General features: G+C 36.7%; 1 protein-coding gene across 2 annotated transcripts in view; it reads left to right on the top strand.

The window, feature by feature from the left end:
• The window catches only part of THBS2 (thrombospondin 2), a 33,799-nt gene extending 17,235 nt beyond the window's left edge, over positions 1-16,564 (top strand). For both annotated transcript variants that reach the window (XM_017817603.1, XM_017817604.1), the window contains exons 14-22: positions 2,151-2,258; positions 4,024-4,183; positions 5,621-5,739; positions 6,353-6,587; positions 9,190-9,417; positions 9,827-10,098; positions 10,937-11,034; positions 13,230-13,369; positions 14,063-16,564. In XM_017817603.1, coding sequence (XP_017673092.1) covers positions 2,151-2,258; positions 4,024-4,183; positions 5,621-5,739; positions 6,353-6,587; positions 9,190-9,417; positions 9,827-10,098; positions 10,937-11,034; positions 13,230-13,369; positions 14,063-14,070 — 1,368 coding nt within the window. In that variant the 3' untranslated portion in view covers positions 14,071-16,564. The remainder of the gene's footprint in view (positions 1-2,150; positions 2,259-4,023; positions 4,184-5,620; positions 5,740-6,352; positions 6,588-9,189; positions 9,418-9,826; positions 10,099-10,936; positions 11,035-13,229; positions 13,370-14,062) is intronic.
• Positions 16,565-23,851: the final 7,287 nt, after the last annotated feature.

The following is a 23,851-nucleotide window of genomic DNA, read 5'->3' as shown; positions in this document are numbered from 1 at the left end:
TACACTTCAAAATCCTTTCTTGAACTACCCCTTCCTTTTAGAAGAGTTAAGCAGACCACACTCTGTGAAAACTGGATTCAGAGCATGAGATAATTTTTGACAATAGGACCCTAAGAGAGGAATGAATATGAATAATTGGACAGAAGAGTTCTCCTTATTGCAAAACCTCAGGGGGAGAGGATGAGAGATTCAGCCTCTTTCACCCTTCAGAGATGTGAAGTCCCAACTCTCACCCTCCGCTAGAGAATGACCTGCCTGCCACCACTGACTCTACACCTAGATCTTGTTGTGCAGCTGTGCAACTGTAGTGAAAAATGAAATATTACTACGCCAAGGAGAAAATAAGCAGCAGGGAGTCTAAAAATGGTGGCGTGTAGGTTTAGCAATGCGTGCCCATTGTGGTACGTTCCCTGGTTCCTCTTTCTCCATGTTAAAGTGATCTATCTCTAAACCCTCATGGAGTTCTAGCACAATAACTTTTGCTTTAAAAATGAGGAAAGGAATGCAAAAATGAATGCGTTCTAGCCCACTACAGTGGTTAAAACAAATACAGATCAAGAGACTAGGAAATTTTGAAATTGGGCTGTTTGAGAGAATATGTTACCCGTGTAATCCACTTGAAGGTGTGAACCTGGACTTTATCAGCCGAAGAGTTTCAGATATGGATGGAAATTTGAGCCCAAAATGTTGATCTTCTGCACTGTAGGTGGTGTCTGTTTATTGTGGATTCAGCCAATTTGGCTATTGCAGTTCATATATCCTTTTTTTGGTTCCTGTCATCAGAATCTGCAACATGTTGACCCATGATGTAACACAAAGGATTAGCTTTTATTAAATCCAGCATGCTGAACCCATTCAGAAAAAAACCTGTTTCCAAATATTGATTCATGTTTTCTATATTATGTGTGTTGATCTCATAGACACAAGTACTTCATTTAAGGGGACGCCTCCAACCTCCCCAAAAATACCACATATTTTCAGGTTCTTATACATCCTTAAATATAAGGATATATAAATATCCTAGGTGAGTACTTTGATTTTAAAAAAGCTTTTTTCCTTGAGCTGATGGTGATTAAAAATTAACTTACCATCTTGATTAATTTGTTTCATAATTTCAATTTTTTTTTTTTCGCTGGTGAGCAGCGTTGAGCTGAACAGTTAAGACTGTTCACAGATATTTGGTAAAAATTTTTGGGTTTTGGTAATTATCACAGATTTTCCAGTTCTCTTTTTCTTAAATTATCTATTCTGTTAGAACCACCGAGACTGAAAACAGGACTAGCAATCTTCCTATAATATTCATTTTTTAGAGTATGTGTTACAAAGAAGATATTTCTGCAATTTATTGGCAGATTCAATTTTGGGCTGAGGTGTATCTGGAATGTGAGTAAAAATGAGAATAATGGTGTGTTTTTCTAAGTGTATTTATTCATAGCAAGTGGTAGAATTGCAATCCATTTTAACTGATTTCATTATTTTAAAAAGAAATGCATTTTAAAAGTTGAGCAAGCTATTTTACTTAGTTTTTTCAGTATATCATAAGACTTGCTCATTTAAAATAGTCATTCTTTACAAAGCTGATAAAAATAAAGAGATTTTGGTTTCAAAGCCATGGGAGTGCAAAGTTACTGTTTCGCAGAACAGTATAAAGACGCTTTTTTCAAAACCCTTTCTTATAGTGTTCCCCTTCATTGCTGTGTACTACATTCCAGTAACTTTCCATATGAACAGCTATTTCTGAAGACCTTCTCCTGGCTTTTATCTTTATTTTTCTGGCAACCAAACCTGCACATTTTTATGTAATCTTCAAGCATATTTCAGGAATTATCTATAAAAAGTTGATGTAAGAGTGCATGTCTGTGCATGCGGTGTGTATGTTCTCTGTTAGTTTCTTCTAAAATTTACTGGAAACATCATTTTAATAGGAGCTGAGAAATAGAATGATTTGCAGATGTATATCAATTACTTTACAATATGAAAACAGCAAATGAACTACTATCTCTGGCAGCAAACAAACAGGCATTTTAAAAAGTGTTTGTGACTGATTGCTTTTGTTTTATAGTCTCTGGTGTACCATATCTACTCTTCTGCCCAGGCAAGTTATTCTGACATAATGTAAACATAATGTGTTGATTATTTATTTTGGCTAGGATAACTGCCCCCTTCTGCCTAACTCTGGCCAAGAAGACTTTGATAAAGATGGTAAAGGAGATGCCTGTGATGAGGATGACGACAATGATGGTGTTGAAGATGACAAAGTAAGATGTGTGTCTGTCTGTAATACATTTGGCCTAAACATCTGGTTTTAAGGAAAACCATTACAATAGATGTGAACTTTACTGTTCAGAGCTTCAGCTGAGTTATTCTGCACTGAAAGATATGTAGTGCAGAGTAAATCTGTGTTCAGTCAAAGGAGAGGAGCACTGTGCAGAGCAAAGCAGCCTGGGGAACCTGGGGATGAATTATGTTCTCTGTATCAGATTTGAGTTCAGTTATGTACGTGAAAACAGTTTAATGGAAAGTGGCATTGAATTTTTTATGTTGTAATGGGAGAATGACAGATCTATTGTATTTGAAAAGCTGGTAAGTGTTATATATGAGATGTGTTAGAAACATGTTATGATGAATAAAAATAAACACAGCCAGCATCAAGGGGAAATGACGGGAGGAAAATACCTAGCCTGGTTCATACTTTCCTTCAGATTTTCCCAGAAGACTAAAATTCAATTACCTGCAGAGCCTAAAAGATAGCCGGTTAATCTAAAACTGTTGTTCTTGTATATCCAGTAAAAAGAAAGAGGCGCTTCCAGAGTGGGCTTCACTCCGACTTTTCTGAGTGAAAATGACTCATCCTCTGAGTGAGGATGAGTGAATTGGTTTTAGAATTTTACTGTTCCTCTTTGTTCCCTTCAGAGGGGGCCTAGATGCTCTAGAGTTTCAGATGGTTAAAGCTGGCTTAGAGTTATGCTCATGGGTTCTCTATTTGGAATATTAAAATATGTATTTTTTTAAAATTGTGGCCAGAACTTCTTTTGTGAGCAGTATAAAATTTTGATTTGCCTCTATATCTTGTCATTGATTATATAAAATGTATTCCTGGGGAATTTTAAATATTGTGCTAAAAAAAATTATTTCCTAGTAATTTTTTTTTTGTGTTAGCAGAGAAAAAGTAATTTAAAGACTTATTCTTTATGACCTCTCTCAAATTCGATGATGCTGATGTAGCCCTTATTCCCACTGCTTTGATTTGATTTTGTTCTTTCCTTTTCACACTGAGTAGTTTCTTGTGCCTGTGCAAAAGAGCATCTGTAATTTGGGGATTTGTGAAACATAAGCATTCTTCTTCTGGCGGAGTTTGAAATTATAGACTAAACTGATAGGAAATTTTCACAAGTCCATTTAAAAGGAATGGTCTCAGGAAAAAAATATTTTTGGTAAATGAGAGTATTTAATTTTAATTTTTATAAAGCTTTTAAAATTTTATTATCATGTGCAGAAGAACACAACCAACAAAAAAGTCAATCCTTGTTTAAATGGAAAAATCAAAATATGTGATATGAAACTGAAAATACTGACACTACTTTGTTCCAAAAAAAGTCAGAATAACAGTTCTAGTTGTCTTTTTTGTGTTCCAAAAATTATAAAATGCAGCTAAATTTGGCCTGATTTTGCAACATATTCTGATTTTTATTTTTTTTTAAAGACATGTACCAGTGATGCACCTTTATTTAAGTATCTGAGTACAGATCCAGTTTAAAATCCCTGTTGCTCTCCTTGTGAGATATGGAGCACAATTCACATGCTTTGTACAAAACCACAAAACCAGACAGTGAGCCAGGCTGTCCACATGCCATTCTGTTACCACCAAGATCTTCAGTGTAGGTACAGCTTGTTTGTTGAAAAAATAATGGGTTAATATTCTGATTCTTGACCTCTGTCGAAGATGAACAGGAGAGTTACCACTTCATCGTATTCTCTCATGAGTTGTGATTTATATTGTGGAATCTTCTTTCTTTTTACTAGGACAATTGCCCTCTTCTGTTCAACCCTCGTCAGTTTGATTATGACAAGGATGAAGTTGGTGACCGTTGTGATAACTGCCCCTATGTGCACAACCCCGCTCAGATTGACACAGATAATAATGGGGAGGGTGACTCATGTGCTGTGGATATTGACGGAGATGGTATGCTTTCAGTTTTGAGAACTGAGTACTGTTCCAAAAGTGCACTTTGCTTTATGTCCAGTAAGATTGGCTACTTGCTTTTATACATGGAATAAAATTGTGTCTAGCAGCTCAAAAATGCGGGGGAAAAAAGAGAAGACTGAGGTTCATCTGTCCTGTGTAGTGTATTTGCCCATATAGTCCCTAAATGACTATAAAGGATATTGTTGAAGAATAAATCACAGCAAGTCTTTTATCAGTGTAGTCTTAAAAAAAACAACAACTTTCATTTATCTGTGTTCCAAAGTAATCAGGGTCTAATATAACACTTCTGTTGACTTTTCATTTTCCTTTGAGGGAGGGATAAGAACATCAGAACATTCATGTGGTTAAGACAATATCCACTGGAAAGTAATCAGCTTTTCTATGAATGTATGCAAGGCTTACAGGAATCCAAATACACATGTTTTAAAATATTATTAAAGGTATTTATTTAATCTAGCAGTACATGCCTATATGACCCTGATTTGATGAGAATTAAAAAGGGGGAAAAAACACTTAAATATCTCTCAAAAATCATATCCCTGCAGCATTTAAAGTGTATGAGAATCCAGAAATACTAAAAGTTGAAGAAATCTAGTTTTGAGTTTCCTTCAGTAATGTTTTAAACTTTTGGATGCCTATCTGACTTCAGCTTCTGAACATTTTCTTCTTCTGATCATCAGGGTCAGAATAGTACTGATGGTAGTTCTGCATTTGAAGAAAAATGTAATCATATTGTTATTGGCTGAAAGGTTACACAAATATCCAGGGACCATATAAAATAGGAAGGGGTCCTTATATCTTTTCCAGACAGACATACCAATATGTGTTCATTTCTTTTAATCTTACTATAATTCTGAAGGAGATTGTTGGTTTTTTAATAAAGTTTCCTGAGGAAACGCAGTTTCTTTTGAAACTTTGGCATGCTATGCAATAAATGATGAACACGTTCTGGTAAAATTAAATTATTTAATGCTGAGACAGCTGAACATTAATACAGTTGTTACTATACAAAACTTCAGAAATTCAAACCTGATATAGCTATGCATTCTATGCCATTTCTTAGAGTGTGGGCAAAAAATCCAAAACAAATTATTTAAAATTTTTATCTGTCGTTCTTTAACAAAGGAGTAAATTCTTAAGACATAATGAGCCCTTACTGTAGCAAAATTCATTAGAAAAATACATATAGAAGACTTTATCATAGCAATAAAAATGGAATTAATACCATAATTTTTCTTTATAATACGTCCTAACTGTTTCGTGTTGTAGTAATGATGTAGCAATCAGAAAGCCTATGAACCTCTTAAGAGCCTTTCTTCTTTACTGGTGAGTCCTATAGGTTATGGCTGTCTGTGTTGGATGTTACATAATTCTGATTTCTTCAATTTTTTGTTGTTTTTTTTTTCTTCATAGACATTTTTAATGAACGAGATAATTGTCCTTACGTCTATAACACAGACCAGAGTGATACAGATGGTGACGGAGTTGGTGATCAGTGTGATAATTGTCCATTGATGCATAATCCAGACCAGGTAAATGATGAAAACAGTTTCCTTAATGGTAACGTTAGAAAAAGGGCAGAGAAAAGAGCACAGGAATTGCTATCAGTCCTTGTTTACTGAACAGCTGAAGAGGTGGATCTGTATTGCTCACTTTCACACTTCAGGCTCTGAGATCTCTTAGTATCAGATGAAAGGGAAGTAGAGTGATGATGCCTTCATTCCATCTGCAACACTTTGGTGAACTGTTTTCTTCCCCTATGGCAAGTGAGTACAGTTTCAGGGCTGCATTTGTCATGCCTGAGTGTTTTGGTCCATGTGCAGATAAGTAACATCACATACACAGAAGCAATCAGAAAATGTGCTGCCCATACTGACACCACCCTGTCATCTCTACAATGACAACAGTGAAAACTGTCAAAGCCCTGCCCTGGAAATATCTTGGGGACCAGATCTTGTCTTGTCTAGAAGAATTAAGTAGCCATGCTAGTTTGAAATTATGTTCATGCTTTAGGCATGGTTGTCATTGTGGTATCACTTGTCTACAGAAGTCCTTGAAGAGAAGTGCTGAGCAGTTGAGTATCAGGCTGTACTTCTGTGTTTAATAAAAATAATAAAATTACTCTTTACAATTTTTTTGGGGTAGACTGATGCAGACAATGACCTTGTTGGTGACCAGTGTGACAATAATGAGGACATAGATGAAGATGGTCACCAGAACAACCAGGATAACTGCCCTTACATCCCCAATGCTAACCAGGCTGACCATGATCAAGATGGTAAAGGTGATGCCTGTGATCCTGATGATGACAATGATGGTGTCCCAGATGACAGGGACAACTGTCGCCTCAGATACAACCCTGAGCAGGAGGACTCAGATGGTAAGAACAAGATCATATGAATTTCATTTAGTTCTTAGTATCCAATTTTGATCTTGGAATATTAATATCTGGTGAAGATAAAAACTTCAAACTGAGCTGCTTTTGCTATTTTAGACACCACAGACTTCAATGGAACTGAACTGGCCAGCTTGGTCCAGGGTTAGGGCATTAGGAATCGTCTTTGACAGGAGATAAAATATACACAAATTATAGAAGAACACCTTTAACAAAGTCATGTTAATTTTTAACTATTTTTGTAAAAAAGACTCCTGAGCAGCTTTTCTCAAATTTCCCACATAGGTTGCTTTAAGTTACTTGATGGATGGATGTGTCAGTGTTAAAAAAATGGATACATAATTGTTCTTTTTTCCAGTTCTGTGGTAAAGTGTTGCTGGTTACTCTCAAACAGTCCTTCTCTATGCTTGGCATTATTTAAATGATGAAACAGTGACAGTTTCACTCTCATGAATTTAATTTAGAAAACAGTTATTATCCTTTGAAAACTACAAAATATGTTTACAAGTAATGACCCTTGCAATAAATACAGGTGAGCAATTTCTCTTCGAAGTTATACAACTTGCTGGAGTCATTCCATGGTTACGCTGTTGAAAGTGAAAGCAGAATTTACTATCTGCACAATACGGTTTTACATACATTTAGAAAGATAAAATACTGAGCCCTGACTGATTTCCTGGTAAGACAGCTGCTGGCAGTAGGTAGTTTTTCGTTGGTAGTCATAGTAGTTCTTAAATTATTTAACCTTTCAGTCCCATAATATATATCTGGAATACCTTCGTACTTACCAGACTCTGGAATAGCCCCTTTATTTCATAAATCCAGAATAAGGGTGACCCCAAGCTGAGGCAGTTTGTTATAGTCATCTGTCACCTGGCTCTTGTAAGGAAGACTACATTTATGTATGGATTAACGATTCACAAAAAGCATATATTTAATTGGTTTAGCCAGCTCATCACTGTCATTAATGGCAGGTCCAACAAGTCTTGGAAAAGGGGTAAGTAAGGCCAAAAATTGCTCCCACGCTCTTGAAGATGTGAGTTGTAGCACATGAAGATGAGACTGTGGAGAGAGCTGTTCAATGTGACAGGGTAAACAAACATTTTATAACTTTCCTTGACAGGGAATCAATGTTGTCAGCAGCAGCTCACTTCCAAATGAACATCAGCTGGACTTTCAGTGAATAATTAGATTCTTCTGTGAATTAGCTCTGTGATTTGGCAAAGGAAACAAGATAGGAAATTCATTCCCTTTTCTTCAATAAGTGCTAAGACAAACAGGTGGAGGAGCACACAGCTGGTCAGGATTTGGAGTTCTCCTTGGCAGATATCCAGGGTGGAAAATGGGACCATTTTATCACGTATCTGAACTTCAGAAAGTCTTTGAGATATTAGATGCTTCAGCTGTCTCTAACTGCTCTTTTCTTTTTGGCTCTTGCCTAAAACTCATTCTGCTTTCTCTCTGAAAGCTCCATACTTGGGTAATGCTGTGTTAGTTAGTCACGGTAATGGAGCTTTCCATTTTTCTGTGAAGCATCTAGTAGTAGGGCAGTATGGAATGAGTTCCATCATTGCTATTTCCCATTGTGTTAATTCCCATGTTCTTAGAGCAATAATAAATGCTCAGCTACATGAGGACAGAAACAGAATTAGCTGACAGTACCGCTTTTACGTTACTGCCCAGTGGAATATCCAACAGTGGTTTCTGTTGTAAAAGTTGGAGCCATTTGTGAATTTGTTTCCATCCTTGTCTAGCCAAGTTTTTCTGCCTTATTTTCTAGTCTTTGTACTTTTGTATGCCTTGCAATAACAGTGGTATTGGCAATGAGATATTTTTTTATAGATGCCTCCTTTCACTGCCTGCTGTTTGAGGCAAGTCACATCTCCTGGTTTCCATCAATAGTATGGGTAAATTAAGAAAGGAAATAATTTGTAGGTTTTTTAAAATATTGAGTGTAGTAAAAGCCTTGAGCAGAAGCAGAACTGTAGATTAGCTGTATGGATGTATTTTTTGGTTCTCTAAAAAACTTGTTGCAATTCATGTTACAAAACTTAATTTTTTCATTCCTCCAAGGTTAGTCCTATTGGATATAGTGCTGCGTTCTTTTCTCATACATTTTTCTGAAGCATTGTATTTTTTATAAGTCAAATTGTTTTACCTATGAGTGAAAGAACAACCAAGCATCTATGCATATTTTACTGCAACATTCTCCCCACTTTCTTTTGAAATAAAGGTGACACTTTTGCAATCTGAAGCACCTTAGATGGTTTGTTGCAGAAAGAATCTTGAGGCAGTGATAAAAGAGTCTGAAAAAATTTAATATGATCAACAATATATAAAGATGTAGTAATGTGTGGTAAGATAAAGATTTTAATGCTATTGTTTGAATTAATTTGCACAGCATATATTAAAATGTGGGTTTGTATCCACATCCAGGACAAATAAAACTGAAAATGCAATGCAAACATTAGTGAACTACATTGACATAGCAAATATCCAACTTTTCCCACCCTAATTCCAAAGTGGTGTACAGACTAGGCTGGATAAATTTCTAAAAGTTGCATTTGCTTATTCACATTGCTTACAGGTGATGGCAGAGGTGATATTTGCAAAGATGACTTTGACAATGACAATGTTCCAGATATTTATGATGTATGCCCTGAAAACAATGCCATCAGTGAAACTGATTTCAGAAAGTTCCAGATGGTCCCCCTGGACCCCAAGGGAACAGCTCAGATTGATCCCAACTGGGTTATTCGCCACCAAGGGAAGGAACTGGTGCAGACTGCCAACTCTGATCCTGGAATAGCTGTAGGTGAGTATCAGATGTCAGTCATCATCTTTGGAAAAGTAACGAGTGATCCTGTGATAAGGAAAGGGAAAAAAAGGTAGATAAATGCGCTTCTTGCAAACTTTGGACTAAGCACAAAGACAGTGTATGTGCCCAAAGTAAAAACAGCTCAATGCTGTTTGCGTTTATTGTCCACTGATCTCATCACTGACTGTAACATTCATAATATACACAGCTGAAAAAATTATTTCTCTCCAGAAGTCTCCCTGTGGTAGGTGGGCAAGTGTAATTACCGCTTCTTCTATAGGTAAGGAAACTGAGAAAGGCTGTGTACCACTCCTGCCAAAATTCAGGATGTAGCTGGGACTCTTGGGTGTGGACAACTGGATACAGGATTGTAACTCAGTGGTTTGTCTCTTTTGTACTCTCCCAGGCTACGATGAGTTCAGCTCTGTTGACTTCAGCGGGACATTCTATGTTAACACAGACCGCGATGATGACTATGCCGGCTTTGTGTTTGGTTACCAGTCCAGCAGTCGGTTTTATGTTCTGATGTGGAAGCAAGTCACTCAGACCTACTGGGAGGACAAACCCACCAGGGCTTATGGCTATTCTGGTGTGTCACTCAAAGTAGTGAATTCAACAACTGGTACTGGTGAACACTTACGAAATGCTCTCTGGCACACAGGAAACACCCCTGGACAGGTGAGAGATTTAAAACCTCAGGCCAACAGTGCATGACTAATATTTGAAAAATAAGGGAGATGTCTCAAAAAGAATTTCCTTTCACACCTCAACTTTTTGGAGATGTTTATCAGCTTTTCTTCAATTCCCATATTAGTAGTGTCAATAATAACAAAGAATACTGCATGTATAAAAGGAAGATGAGGTGATCAAAAGGAAAGGAGTGAGAGGTCTCAGTTATCCACAAATCCTTTCTTACTTCTGTATTGGCACTTGCTTCTTTGGTGTTCCAGCTTGTTTGACTTATACATGGTTTAGAGTACAGTAACCAGTGACAGAAAAAGAGAAAAAAAAGTTAAAGAGAGAAAAACTGCTGCTGTTCCAAATAGTGTCCAACCGTGGAAGGAACTTGTGCCATTTGGAAATGAAATTAGTGGGGATTCACATAGGGATAGGAATTGACCGTGGACCATGACCGAGTGTGAGTCACAGGCAGTAACATCTGTGCAAGCTGCAGTCCCTCTCCCTCATTGAAGACACTTGTACAGATAGAAAAAATAGAATCAAGTCTGTCAGCATGGGTGTGTATTTGCAAACCTGAAGGACTTCATAAGGGAAGTCAGGTTCAATGCTGTAGCGGTCTTCAGTGGTCTTCAGTGGTCTTAGCTATGGAACTGCAGATGAGTAAATGACCACAAGTTTAAGACAGAACTTTCCATTACTCTGACTCTAAAAAGAAGTCTTCTGATCGTACTCTCAAATATTAAACTCTATTTTCAGTTTCGTGCTCTGCAGAAAATGAGCTTTGGCTACTGGAGCATGGTGTGTTTCTACTAAGGCATTTTTATTCCTACTGTAGGTGCGTACTTTGTGGCATGATCCCAAGAACATTGGCTGGAAAGATTATACGGCTTACAGGTGGCATTTGATTCATAGGCCTAAAACAGGACTAATAAAGTAAGAAATATTTCTGCATCTCTATATTTTCTAGTAGCAAAACTTTTGTCTCTGTTGATATAAAAACTATGTTACCAGTTTCTTTGTTAGTTCTGATAATTGTGATACTTGTGACAGTTTGGGGGACATTTTGTTGTCTTCAGAATAAGTTATTTTACTTTTCATATATATTTAATTTAGTCTGGATTGTTCAGTATTTACATCAGCTAAATACTCTTAAGTTAGAAAGCTTTCTCAATAGCTTTTCTGTAAAGATACCAAAAATTCCCCAGCAAAACTCAAAGCAAGATTAGAACATGAGATTGCTCTCCAGCCCCTGGAATTTCAGTGAATGAAATTAATTAGAAACATTAGCATCGCCACAGGGAAGAAGGCCAGCAGCCTGTCTACTTCAGCATCCTGTCTCCTGTAGTGTCTTATACAAGACACTGCAGAAGTGGCCATGAGCACATCTGTAATGCACACAACAAGGAGCTATGGCATGTGACTTTCCTTAGAGCCCAGCTGTTTATCTGATGTTGCAAAGATTAAGCATTAACTGTCCATGTCAATTTTATCTTCTACTAACTACTGGAACTGTAAAGAACATTTTTCATGGGACAGAGTCAGACCTTACTTCTAAAGGTTTCTTCGTGCTTATGAGCAGGGGATTTTCATTTGTCTGTGAAAGACAAAGTGTAGACAAATTTGGATAGACTGCTACCTGTTTAATGGAAAGAGCTTCTTTATGCATCAAATTATTGCAGTCCAAAGCATTGACTGATACAGGTCAAAAGGAAACTTGATTCATGTTACTGTTACCTGTAACTTCCTTTGCAGAATCTATGTAGTGTCAGACAAAGCATGATTCCATTGGTATCTCATTAGATTAATCTAGCATGACAAATTCTGTGGTCCAGGGCGTTAAATTCCTTCATTTAACTTCAAGGTGTTGTTATAGAAAATAAATTAATTATTTTCCTCATGTGGTCATGAAACAATTTTATTTTTACAGAAATATCAATTTCATATGAACATGATTAGATCTATGTAATTTTTTTTGGTGGGATGAATATTAAACTCTTCCCATTAAACTGTTCGGGTTCTTGATATTTTGAGAAGTATATTAAACCCATCATTCCTTTTTGCTGTTCTTTTTACCGTCCTTTAAATACTGATTTCAGGGAGCAGTTTCATACTTGTCTTTGTGCACCTTTCAGGAAATAAAACACTTCAAGACAGAGCAAGTGCTGGGAATATATTTTTGCCTAAGCAGAAATCTATCCCTAACCCCTGAGTTATAAGAAGCTGCTCAAGTGTTTTCATCCTTATGCAAAGGCATTTTGCTGTGTATAACTAATGTACTGTTGACTGAAGCAGGATCATAATCCCTCCCTCCAGAGATTGCTCTAATTAACAAACTACAGAGTAACTTCATTTGGCCCAAGAGGCTGAGAGCCTAAGAACCTTGACAGTTTCAAGGTCTCCCATGAAAAGTGGAGAATCCAAGTTCAAAGAAATGCAGTCTCTCTGATAGAGAAGGAAATGAAGAGATGTCTTTAGAGGTCTTTTGTCTCTAGGGAGGATGCCTGAAATGCTAAAAAGAAAAAGAGAGAGGAAAAAAAATCAAATTCTCCTTCTTTTCCAATTTATTATTAGTCTAACTATTTGTATCCAAATCTGTCCAGCTTTCATTAAGCTCTTAAAATGTCTGAAATTGAGATTCAGCATGTCTCCAATTAATGTTTTGTTTGACTCTAAAGGAATGGTTCTTCCAATTTCTGATGTTGGCCCTTGCACTAAAGATAAATAAATCAGGCATTCACACAGCTGTAAAGACAGCTTTGCTCAGTGATGTGACAAGGCCGTGTGCTAACCTCTGAGTTCACAGGGACAGGGGCTTATCAGTGAATTCTAGTACATGACATAGTTCATTCCAGGAGACATGAATGTTCTAAATAAAGAACTGGGAAATATTTTGCAGATGGTGTGCATAAAATTACTTCTGGAACAGCCCACTCTTTCTGATAAATGTGTTATGGCTGCCAGCCAGGTGGGTGTGTGAGAGAGATAAGAAGTGATTTCTACAATTAAGTTGGGTTTTCTGGTGCTTTGTTAAAATTAATTCTGTTTCAGTTCTTAGGGACTGCTACCAGCTCTTACACTAGACACCGCATTATCCTCCTTGTCTAATTTAAAAAATATGTTCTTTACAGAGTTTTAGTGTATGAAGGGAAACAAGTCATGGTGGATTCTGGACCGATCTATGACACAACCTTTGCTGGTGGACGATTAGGTCTTTTTGTCTTCTCTCAAGAGATGGTCTATTTCTCTGACCTCAAGTATGAATGCAGAGGTTAGTTACAGAAAATGTCTGGAAAATGCTGAAGCCTTTAATAACTTGATGAGCAAACACAAAATGTGGAAATGAAAAGTATCCTCCAGTTACTGAAAGCAGTCTGTAATATCATAGCATGGCGTAAACCTTGATTTGTTGAAATGGCATGAATACCCCTTGCCCTTATAGTAAACTCAATTTGAATAGTAAAACCCAGATGTTTAATACTATCCACATGGAAAAAATGAGGTAAAAATCTCTGAGAGAGAACGGTACTTAGAATTCTCTCTGCATATGCACTGTCCTCTGTATTCTATTTCAGTGTGTTCTGCAGGCAGAGCGCTACTTCTGGATTACCCCTTTTTCAAGAGGCATAAAGGAGAGAACAGATATCTTTAATGAGCACGTCTGTCTCTAGTGCCTTGTCTGAAATGTTTTGGAATTCAGAAAATGCTTTCCCAGGTTTTCTTATATATTATTTTTATATACATTTAGATGCACACACACGTGTGTGTGTCTCTCTTTCTATATATATAGGCACATATGTATTTCTATATAAACGTCCTCCCATTTTTAGGAAAATTCAGAACAGAAAGTATTGCGCTGCATCTCTATAGCGTACCATGGTGGAGCTCTGTTCTTGTGTGAATGACTTCCTAACCAAAAAAAAAGCCCAACCACAATTAATATTTTTTTTCCCATTTCTTTCAGATGCTTGAGCAATGGTTGCTGCATTACCAGCAAAGTACTGTAGATGCTATGCAACCTAGACACCTCAGTACATCCTTGTACTCCCAGTTTCTACTTGTGTACTTTCTGCCCTCTGTCCTCATGCTCCACTCACCAGGTACCTCCCTGCTGCCAGGAGTGCTTCAGCCATCCCTCCACCCAAGTGCCTTCTCACAGCCAGGACTAATGAAACCTAAACGTGAACGTCCAACCCACCACTGAAGCAAAAGCAGATTGATACATTAGAACACTTTTGTAGAGTGAAAACTTAGCAAAACCTGTTTGTTTGTTTATGTGTCTTTTTTAAAGAATGACGTTTACATATAAAAATGTAATTACTTAATGTATTTATATATATGGAGAAAAAGAGGGGGGGTGATAATTATCAGTCATTGTGTTTAAGTGAGGAAAAATGTGTTTGAATTTTTTGGGTGTATGGTTGACACTTCCTTGCTCTACTCTGGACTGGACTTCAGTAACACAAAGCCTCTGGGTGTAATTTTAGCGAAGTAATGGCGGGCCACACCAACAGTGAAAATTGCTTTGGATATTACAGTAAAGATCAATTTTAAACATTTCTTGATTTAAAAAGGGGTTTAACTGATGAGGATGCTCTTAATAACATCCGTTAAAATTACAGGTGGTAGAATTGTCAAATTTGTAACTCAGAGCATTCTCTAGTAGAGGCTTAATTCAGGCCAAATGGAATTGAACTAGAAACTCTCATGTGAAAGGGAAGAGTGATTCATTTAAACATCCAAAGCTATCACTATTGTTTGACTTTCAAAAAATTACTTTCAGTTGCTCTGTTTTCATTATATTCTGCATTGCCTTGTAATAAAGAACATACCATGACTACGTGGAGCAAAATGAACCAGAACCACTTTTCCACCTCTGCTGCAAAAAGCACTTTGACATCCTGAATCCTGATGTGGGTTTTTGAAAAGGTGGCAACGCCACTATTACTTAACTTGGTAACATGAATTTAAGGTTCCATTTATAAATATTTTGTTAGTATTTATTATGATTATCACATGGAGCTACCTTCTCTGATAATTTATTTTAAAGCATGTCATATAATGCATCAGTAATACATTCACAAATAATGATATTTTAAAGTTATTTTTGAAAGCATATCACAATATGTAGATATTGTCAAAGCATGGCCTACACTTAAGTATAGTTTCATGGTTTATAGTCATGTATACTTTAAAGTTAAATGAATAATAAGGAATTTACAAATGGAACCTTAATATATATCCAGTTACCCTGATTTTAATATTTTTGTATTGTTACCTATGTCTGCTGTATATAGAACTTCCTAAATAATGCTGAAGGGATACCAGTGTTTATTCTAAACAGATACAACATTTACTCAGATATACAATAGTATAGACATGTTTAACATTTTTGTTTTGTTTTGTTTAAGTTGTACGAGCTTTTTTCACAAAAAAAAACGCACGCTGGTGTAATTTTATTCATAGATGAGTTAAGTAATGGAAGAATACAGTACCTCTGCCACCTTCTACGGCACAGTGAGCTAAATGTTGAATCAACTTTTACTCCCTTGAAATAGATTTTGTTGCTGCATTCATTAGAAAGGAATCAACAGTTGCTGGCTTTATTGCACATTTTGTAGTATTCATATTATCAATTTTTTTTTAATTTTATATTTGGTTTTGGTTGAGTTGGGCTTTTTTCCCCCAAATCTTCTTCATGAGGTTTTTAAATATTTCAGTTTCTTTTCATGTTTCAAGTGGCATCCCCAAGTTCCAAGCAGAAGGTAGGGTGACTTCATTAAATGTAATGAGTAATAGCTGTGTAGGGTTTTTTGTTTTGTCAGAGAAAGACATCAGTGTGGGGATGAAGATGTTAATATTTGGACTGTATCATAATTTTCCTATTCTATGTAAATTATTTATGATTTTTTTTATTTCTTTTTTTTCCTTGCGAGTGTGTCAGAGAGTGAGAGTGATGAAATTTCCTTTTGTTTTGCCAAAGATTGTAAATAATTATTTATTTGTTTACATGGACGGAACTTTATCAATTAACGTCCTGATTCATTTAGTCAGATCCTCATTTTTTATATATATATATATATTAAGAAATTATTAATAGGAAATAAACTGTAAAAAGGTTTTATAAACCAAAATCTCTTTACCTTTTTTATAGTTAAAATGTTTCTTTAAAGAAAATATACTATTCTCCAAAGCCCTCACTTAAGCCTCTTGCCTTGCTGTAAGCCAGTTCATTTCAAGCAAACCAGTAAATCTGTTGCTTTGTTACAAATCACCAGTGTCTTCTAAGTTGTAAGCAGCAGGTTTCTCAGTATCTCTGACAAGACATCATTCCCCATGAAGTCTTTATGTGGCAAACTATCACAAATTTTATTTATAGCATTGTTACTGAGAAATATTGATCCTGCTTCTCTGTATTTGTCTTGGCCGATGTGTTTGAACAAATATATCTCCTTCTGTAATTGCTGCTTCTGAGGGTCCCATCTGAGTCATTGGGATTCATTGGTGTGAGTGGGGATTGCCTTCCTGCTGGAGATTTTCAGGAATGAGTGAGTCATTATAAACCAAACAGAATAAAATATAAGAAAAAAATCTTAGCACGAGAGATCTTTCCTACATGTATAAACTGCTTGCAGGGAGGGGAATTTGAATGCAATTAGGAAAATTAAGGATGCCCAGCATGTCAAAATGCAAATTTTGAGGTATGGACACAAGTTCTAACTTTTCTTGGCCTTACAAATATCCCAGCTATTTGGTTTCCTTGGCTTTTTGTTCCTGTATGAGTACTTGGAACATTATACAAGAAAGCCATGTAGTCTTCAGTACAATTTTTTATGAATCCTTTAAACCAAAACAAATGTTCATTTGTGTAAAGAGGTGCAAGATCATCAGTGATTGACGTTATTCACAGAGTGATCAAGAACTTGTTATCCACTTTCTCAACAGCTTTTTTAAAACTCTGGTATGAATCTGCAAGACAGTTATGAGCATGGACACTTAATTATGATTCTAAGGGAAAATATCTCTTGATATCAACCAAACAAAACCCCACAAAACTAAACACAGGGACATAAAATGACTGGAGATGTGTGGAAATATAACAGCAGCACTTCAGTACTAGTACAGGGTCTCTCAGAAAAACCGGGAGGGATGGACCAAAAAAAATATGCTGTGAATGAGCAGGTTCACTATAGCAGTGGCATCCTCTGACCTATGTCGGTTCTTCTAACTACTTTTTTTAAGTCTTTTGAAGATACTTAGGAGTATTTGCATAATCTGGGAAAAATACGTATTTAAACATTTTGCGACGTCTGCACTTCTGGTTACCAGAGAGATACGGATATGGAAGAAGAAGGTCTGAAATCTCTGAGGAGAGGCTGTTTTTTCTCACAAGGGGAAACTGAGTAGAGCAGGTGTGGATTCTGCCACTCAGTCATGAGTGACACTAGGCAAAACTTTTTTCATTTTTTCCATTTCCCTGGGCATCAGGCTCCCATCTACTAAAGGTCAGTGGTAAATTTCTTCCCCTTTAAAATGCTTTTGATATGTTTTACATATCTTACTGTTTCTGGGCCAGCCATAAAACCAGGAAATACTGAAATCCTGAAATCCCCTGGAAGTTAAGTTCTGATGAGACTTCTTGACAATTTTCAAAATATGGGTGTTTTGGATAAACTTTGAATAAATCACTGACTTCTGAAAAGTTAAGCTGAACTCACAGCATTTAAGGATTTGTCCATTATAAGAGTAATGCATCTGCCATAATTTCTTCCAGAAAGGAAGGAAAAAATTCTACCCAAGTATTATATCTGATATCTGTGTCTACTGCTTGCTAGCTACACAATGGGGGCAGGAGCTGAACAGACTGTCACAGTCAGTGGGCCAAACCTTCATCTTGGTTAGCTCACTGGGAGTTTTACTATGGAGTTGAGTGATAGCTGGATGAGATTCAGGGTTCGGCTTGTCCTGTGGACTTCCATAGAGGAAGAGCTATAATGTTTGTATGAGAACATCTGCTCTCTAAAGCCATTTGAAGAAAATATATAACTATGTAATAACTTGGCACCACACTGTTTCCATTGTGGAGAAGACCACCCCTGTAGATCAGGAAGGGAGACTTCGAAGAAAAAAGAAACCTGGAGCTGATGAAAACAAAGGTTCTTCTAATCCATTATCCTTCTTCTTGAAATCTGCCAGTACCAAATTCACAAGAGGAAGGTGTCAAATATTTATCATTAAAAATGATACATTAGCACTCCTAGAAGGGAAACATCATTCTTAGCCCCAGCAGTTAATGGGTGGGTTCTGCCTTTGTGCCTGCGTGACCTTTTTTACACTCATATAACTGCAAATATTTTTATTCATATAAATATCTCAGATATTTAATCCCACTTCTCCAGCTATTGAGAACTCTGGAGATTGATTATATACTACACACGGCACAAATTTCCTTTTACTGATTTCAGATCTGTTACTGTTTCATTTCATTGACAGGTTTTATTTCTCACAGACTTTGGAAAGGAATGAATAGTATATATTTCATTATAAAACTGTATGTTAGAAAAATAATATTCTACTTTTCTTTTACTGCTCGTGTGCATATGTCTATAATGGGTTCATGCAGCACATTAAAGGTAGAAGAATTTACTCTCCTTGATAAAAGGATCAGCTGCTATGTTGTTGAAATTCTGTTCTGATATTTTTAGAGCTAAATGTGAGTATGTTTGGTGTTGCTCCTTTAGAAGCAAGTGAATCATCACAGTCTACAACTTCCTTGTGAGGGGAAGAGGAGAGGCAGGCACTGATCTCTTCTCTGTGGTGACCAGTGAAAGAATGCAAGGGACACAACCCACAGTTATGTCAGGGGATATTTAGGTTGGATATTAGAAAGAGGTTCTTCACTCAGAGGGTGGTTGAGGGCTGAAACAGGCTCCCCAGGGAAGTGGTGACAGCACTGTGACTCTGTCAAGTCTAACAGAGTTCCAGAAGTGTTTGGATGATTCTGTCAGTCACATGATGTGACTCTTAGGGATGGTTCTGTGCAGGGCTAAGGGTTGGACTCAATCCTTGTGGGTCCCTTCCAACTCGGCATATTCTTTGATTCTGTGAATTTCTTTTCAGACACCTGATTACATTCCTGGACTCTTTTCAGCACTGCTAAATGCACCAGTCTATGGAAGCTGGAGGGCTGCATTGCAAATCACACTTCAAATCTTAGGAACAGCTGTATTAAGGTATCTTGTAATTTACAGATTGTTTTTAGTCATTGAGATTACCTAGTCTTTTGGTAACTTCTAGCAGATATAGTTTTGACACTCCCTTTGTAAGCTGATTTTCTCTCTTTAAATAATGATGACACAAAAAAGAAGGGAGAGGATGGCAAGCTGCAGGCACTGTCAGCAGCTGCAATGGATATTTTTTGACCAATGCTTTTTTATACATGTGAAGGAAATGAAACTTAATGTTTTCAATTTCGTGCAAGGCAGATTTCTCTCAGATACTCTTCTGATTGATCATTCAATCTAGTTTTCTTCCTGGAGTTGCTCTGCTGCCTTCTTGTAAGTAGCAACAACCTCAGTAGAAAGACGTTGTTAAGACATTCCTTGGTGGCGAAACTGGAGTACTTAAGAGTTGGAACATGAAGCCCAAGCAAATTAGTCTGTCCTGATTTATGAAGATTCGGCTGTAGTGTCTAGAATTTTGCAGTCAGAAGTGAAGGACCACCCAACTGGCTGTGGATGTAATCCAGTGGGTTTTTACTACATGCAGTAGCTCAGCCTGAAGAAATGGCAACAGTGTCTCAAGCTGAAACCAGTGACACTTGGAAGATCGCTTGCTTTCTCAAGTGAGATTAAGTTCCAAAGATATTGGCAATTACTGTTCTAGAGAACAGCAGTTCTCCATTTAAAGAGAAAAGTTCCAATGTTTGTAAAGGAACAGGAAGAAAACCAGAACATTGTTAAGATTTGCACAATTTTCAGTTAAATGGAGCATACGCAAGCAGTAAAATGGCAAGAAACCACATTCTTTTTTTGTTCTTTTTCTTCTTTGAAAGTCTTCTTTTTAACTCATTAAAAGAAAGACAGAAATAAAGAGTCACTTCTCTTCCAGATTTTTCATTAATATGTCAATATAAAGCTCCCACTTATTTGAGAAGGAAGCACGCTCAGTTGTACATGGAGGGGACTGAAATGGTTGGTATTTATATAGTTCCAAATCAATATATAGGATCTAATTTCTTGCTTTTGGTTGAAGATTTTATAATTTTCTTGGTTTAATCAACAATATTAAAATGGTCAACAGTGATAAATTACTTTATTGGATCAACTTACTTGATGCCTCCACCAAAGACTGGTATCTGAGCTTGAAATAGACCTAAAATCAGTATTATTCATTAAATGGAAAGAAATTAAGCCATTCATGATTATAGATAGGAAGATTGCCCAACCTTGCATAGAAAATGTATTGTCATCACTGGACAATCAAGAAACCTATTGTTCTTCATGTCTCGCATCAGCCATCCCTGTGGTGTGAGAAGATAATATGCTCCCACTCTTAAACATGAGGGAAAGGGAAGCTGTGGCTGAAGAGAAATGAAGCAGAGGGCTTCTGAACACTTGGTCAATGTCTTTATCACAAGACCATCCATTTTGAAACAGGCACAAGTCATTATGGCAGCAATATGAAAAAAAATCAGCTCTTGTTATTTCCTGTTTGGAATTTCCTCTAAAAATGATTTAATATCCCTTTAAGAATAATTAAGACAGGCAGTCTTATTTGAATGCTTCTGTATTCCCTTGTTTACCTCTGAAAGTTCTAATTATTCATCCAACCATGGGGTATTGTGCTGGAGAGGTAGATCAAGAGAATGCTCTTCTGCTAACTTGAATGAGACCTACGCACTGGAAGGCACAGAATTTCAAACATATCTTCTTTTGAGTACAGAAAAATGTTTCAGAACTAATGCCTACTTTAACAAATGATCCTGATATTTAATATATTATCTGAGTTTAATAAGACAAATAATATTTATGGAATATTTTCAAAGGGGGAAAATATTTAATATATTACATTTGAATACATGTGGATAATATCCACTTTTTTGTAGTGATTGAAGGGTCTTTCATGTAAAATGTTTTCAGTTATTAGGGTTTTTTTCTGTTTCCATCTATGGTAACTTTTTGTGAATAAAAATGAGAAGATGATTTTTGTTATTAGCAATCATTCTAATTACATGGAAGACCTGAAGTCTGGTTAAGTTCTGGGAAGGAAGGTTCTATTCAGAACCATTTCACTTTTCTGCAGAGAGGAAGAACTGTTTTCTTCCAGTTCTCTTCCAGAAGGCGCCGACTGCCTTCTGGTGAGAGAGGCAGTTATTGAAACAGAACCTCACACCTGTGACATGAATCCACTCAATGTATTGTGACAGCCAAAGAAATAGCCATAGTAAGAAATCCTGCCTGCAGCTACCTTGTGTGCAGTCACCTACAGAGAAGAGGGGGAATATATGCTAAGCCCCTGAGCACAGGGGTTTGGAGATTGGCTCCATGGCTGCTGTGTTGCCTATACTAAAAATATTTTCCCCTATCCTTATGCCAATGCATCTGTGGACAATGTAGTTCCAGATTTAACACCCGAATACTGCACTTAAGATTAATTTTTTTTCTTAATGATGTATATATACTAAAATTAAACAGTCTTACTTACTTATTTTTGGAATATTCTGGAAAAAGCCAGTGTGGCTTTTTTCTTCTATGAACTGGGGTTTAATAATGCTCCTGTATGTCCTAGAGCATGAAATAATGATTAGAAAGCGTTCTTAAAAAAACTCCAGTGCAAAACATTGTAGTGTTGTAACACTGGAAGGATAGTTGTGCATTTTCATTCCTGTGCAGAACGAGTTCATAATGCGATGGCTACTATTTCTCAAAAAGTGTGCATTGTTTAGCTCCATAATTACATACATACTTTCCTCCCTGTGTTGTTTCTCCCAAGAGAGCATGAAATATTGCAATTTAACACTGCTTTTGGTAAATCACAACCTATTTCATATCAGCTGTTACTTCACATCAACTTCTTAGGTCATGCTCACATCCCAAAACAGAGGAGAGCCGCTATAGATTTTGCAGTACTTTCAGAAATAAAAGATTACTTCAAAACTACTGCAGTAATTTCTATATTTTCAAAATAAATGAATGCTGTGTTTTCACATTGTTGAAAAGTTTTAACACTGAAAAGTGGCTTAGAAAACCTTTGGGCTGTGATGTCAAAACAATTCAAGATCCTGAACTTGTATTTCTCAAGAAGAAGGATTAATTTTTGCAAGGAACTGTAAATATTTCACTGTGAATAATAAGTAAGAAATGGAAGTATCTGAGACATCTTTACCTTTTCTACTGCTCATTAAACACTGCATAGATATGTCCATGTTGGATAAGCTAATGTTGTCAATTTGCCTTATTAGGATTACTAGTTTTTCATACACTGCTTCATAATTTAGAAGTACATAAATAATCTTTTAGCAAAAAGCCTGACACTTCTTATGTTGAAAGTGTTTTGCATTTGAAATGTCAAATAAAACTGAAATTGTGGAAACAGTTATTAATTCAAAAGGAAACGCTCTCAGAGCATTTTAATTTCCTGATATAACCAGGGATAACCTACAGGAAAAGTAGAATATCCTCCCCATTTTACCTGCCACAGCACTCAGAAGAGCATAGCAATGCCAAGGTTGTGGGAGTCAGTCTCCCACCATCACAGTCCAACAGGTACTGAGAATGAAACCAGAGAAAAACGAAGACAAAAAGGCTGATGGGAGGAATCTGTACAGCTATTTGCCAGGTCTGACAGCATCAAATAGCAGTTCCTGATGGGGGCTCTTAGGGATTTCTAAATTTTCTTCAGGTTAAATATTAATTTCCTGAAGTGTATTAAGCCAAAGGGATTGTTTTTAAAAACTTGTCTTGTACATAACTTTGAATGCCAAATGTATCTGTCACCTGATTCATCTAAAGTTTGTTTTCATTCTCTTCCATCGATGATACTTCACTTCAGGGGGCACATTGCAAAAATTAATCCTCCTTCCTTTCATACTAAATGAAACACATTTTGTATACTATAAAGAGAACCATTCAACTGTCAAAGAGAGCTCTTTTCTTATTCAGAAAGTGTTACGGAGGCTCATGTATGCCAGAGATACTGCCAGGAGAGGAAGGGAAAAATCTGACCCTTGTGATGAGACAGAGATATTGTGTGATGAGGAGGAGAGGGGAGTGCATCTGAATTTGTGTGGTTCAACTGTGAGACACAAAACTTTTGGACACTCTATTAATAAAGTTTGTTAATAGAGGCTTTCTGCTAGTTAATGGCTCAAGGATATTAATTTTGCTCACCCTGGGTCAGTCAAAATGCACCTGTGCCTGTATCAATTTGTAAGTACACTTTCATATAGACAAACCTGTATATAGACAAAGTAAATGCTCGTGTGCACAGGGTTTTGAATGCAAATCACAATGAAAAATGAAGTTCTGTCACAATTCCTGTTAACAAAGCATAGCTGCTAACTCAAAATAGTCTTGGACAAAAATATCAGTACTATACTTAAAGGCTCAGTGGCAGATGGAGACATATTGTGATGATTTGTGCTGCAAAGGGGCCTCCACTTTTTTACAGTATCTATGCCAATATCACTTTACTCTGGCTATTGAAAAGCCAGCAGAAATCTGTCAGAGGGAGACGTAACATTCCAGATGTG

Source organism: Lepidothrix coronata, unplaced genomic scaffold (genome assembly GCF_001604755.1).
Source record: "Lepidothrix coronata isolate B3197 unplaced genomic scaffold, Lepidothrix_coronata-1.0 Scaffold61, whole genome shotgun sequence".
In the NCBI taxonomy this organism is placed as follows: domain Eukaryota; kingdom Metazoa; phylum Chordata; class Aves; order Passeriformes; family Pipridae; genus Lepidothrix; species Lepidothrix coronata.
This window is presented reverse-complemented; position numbering and strand designations above follow the sequence as displayed.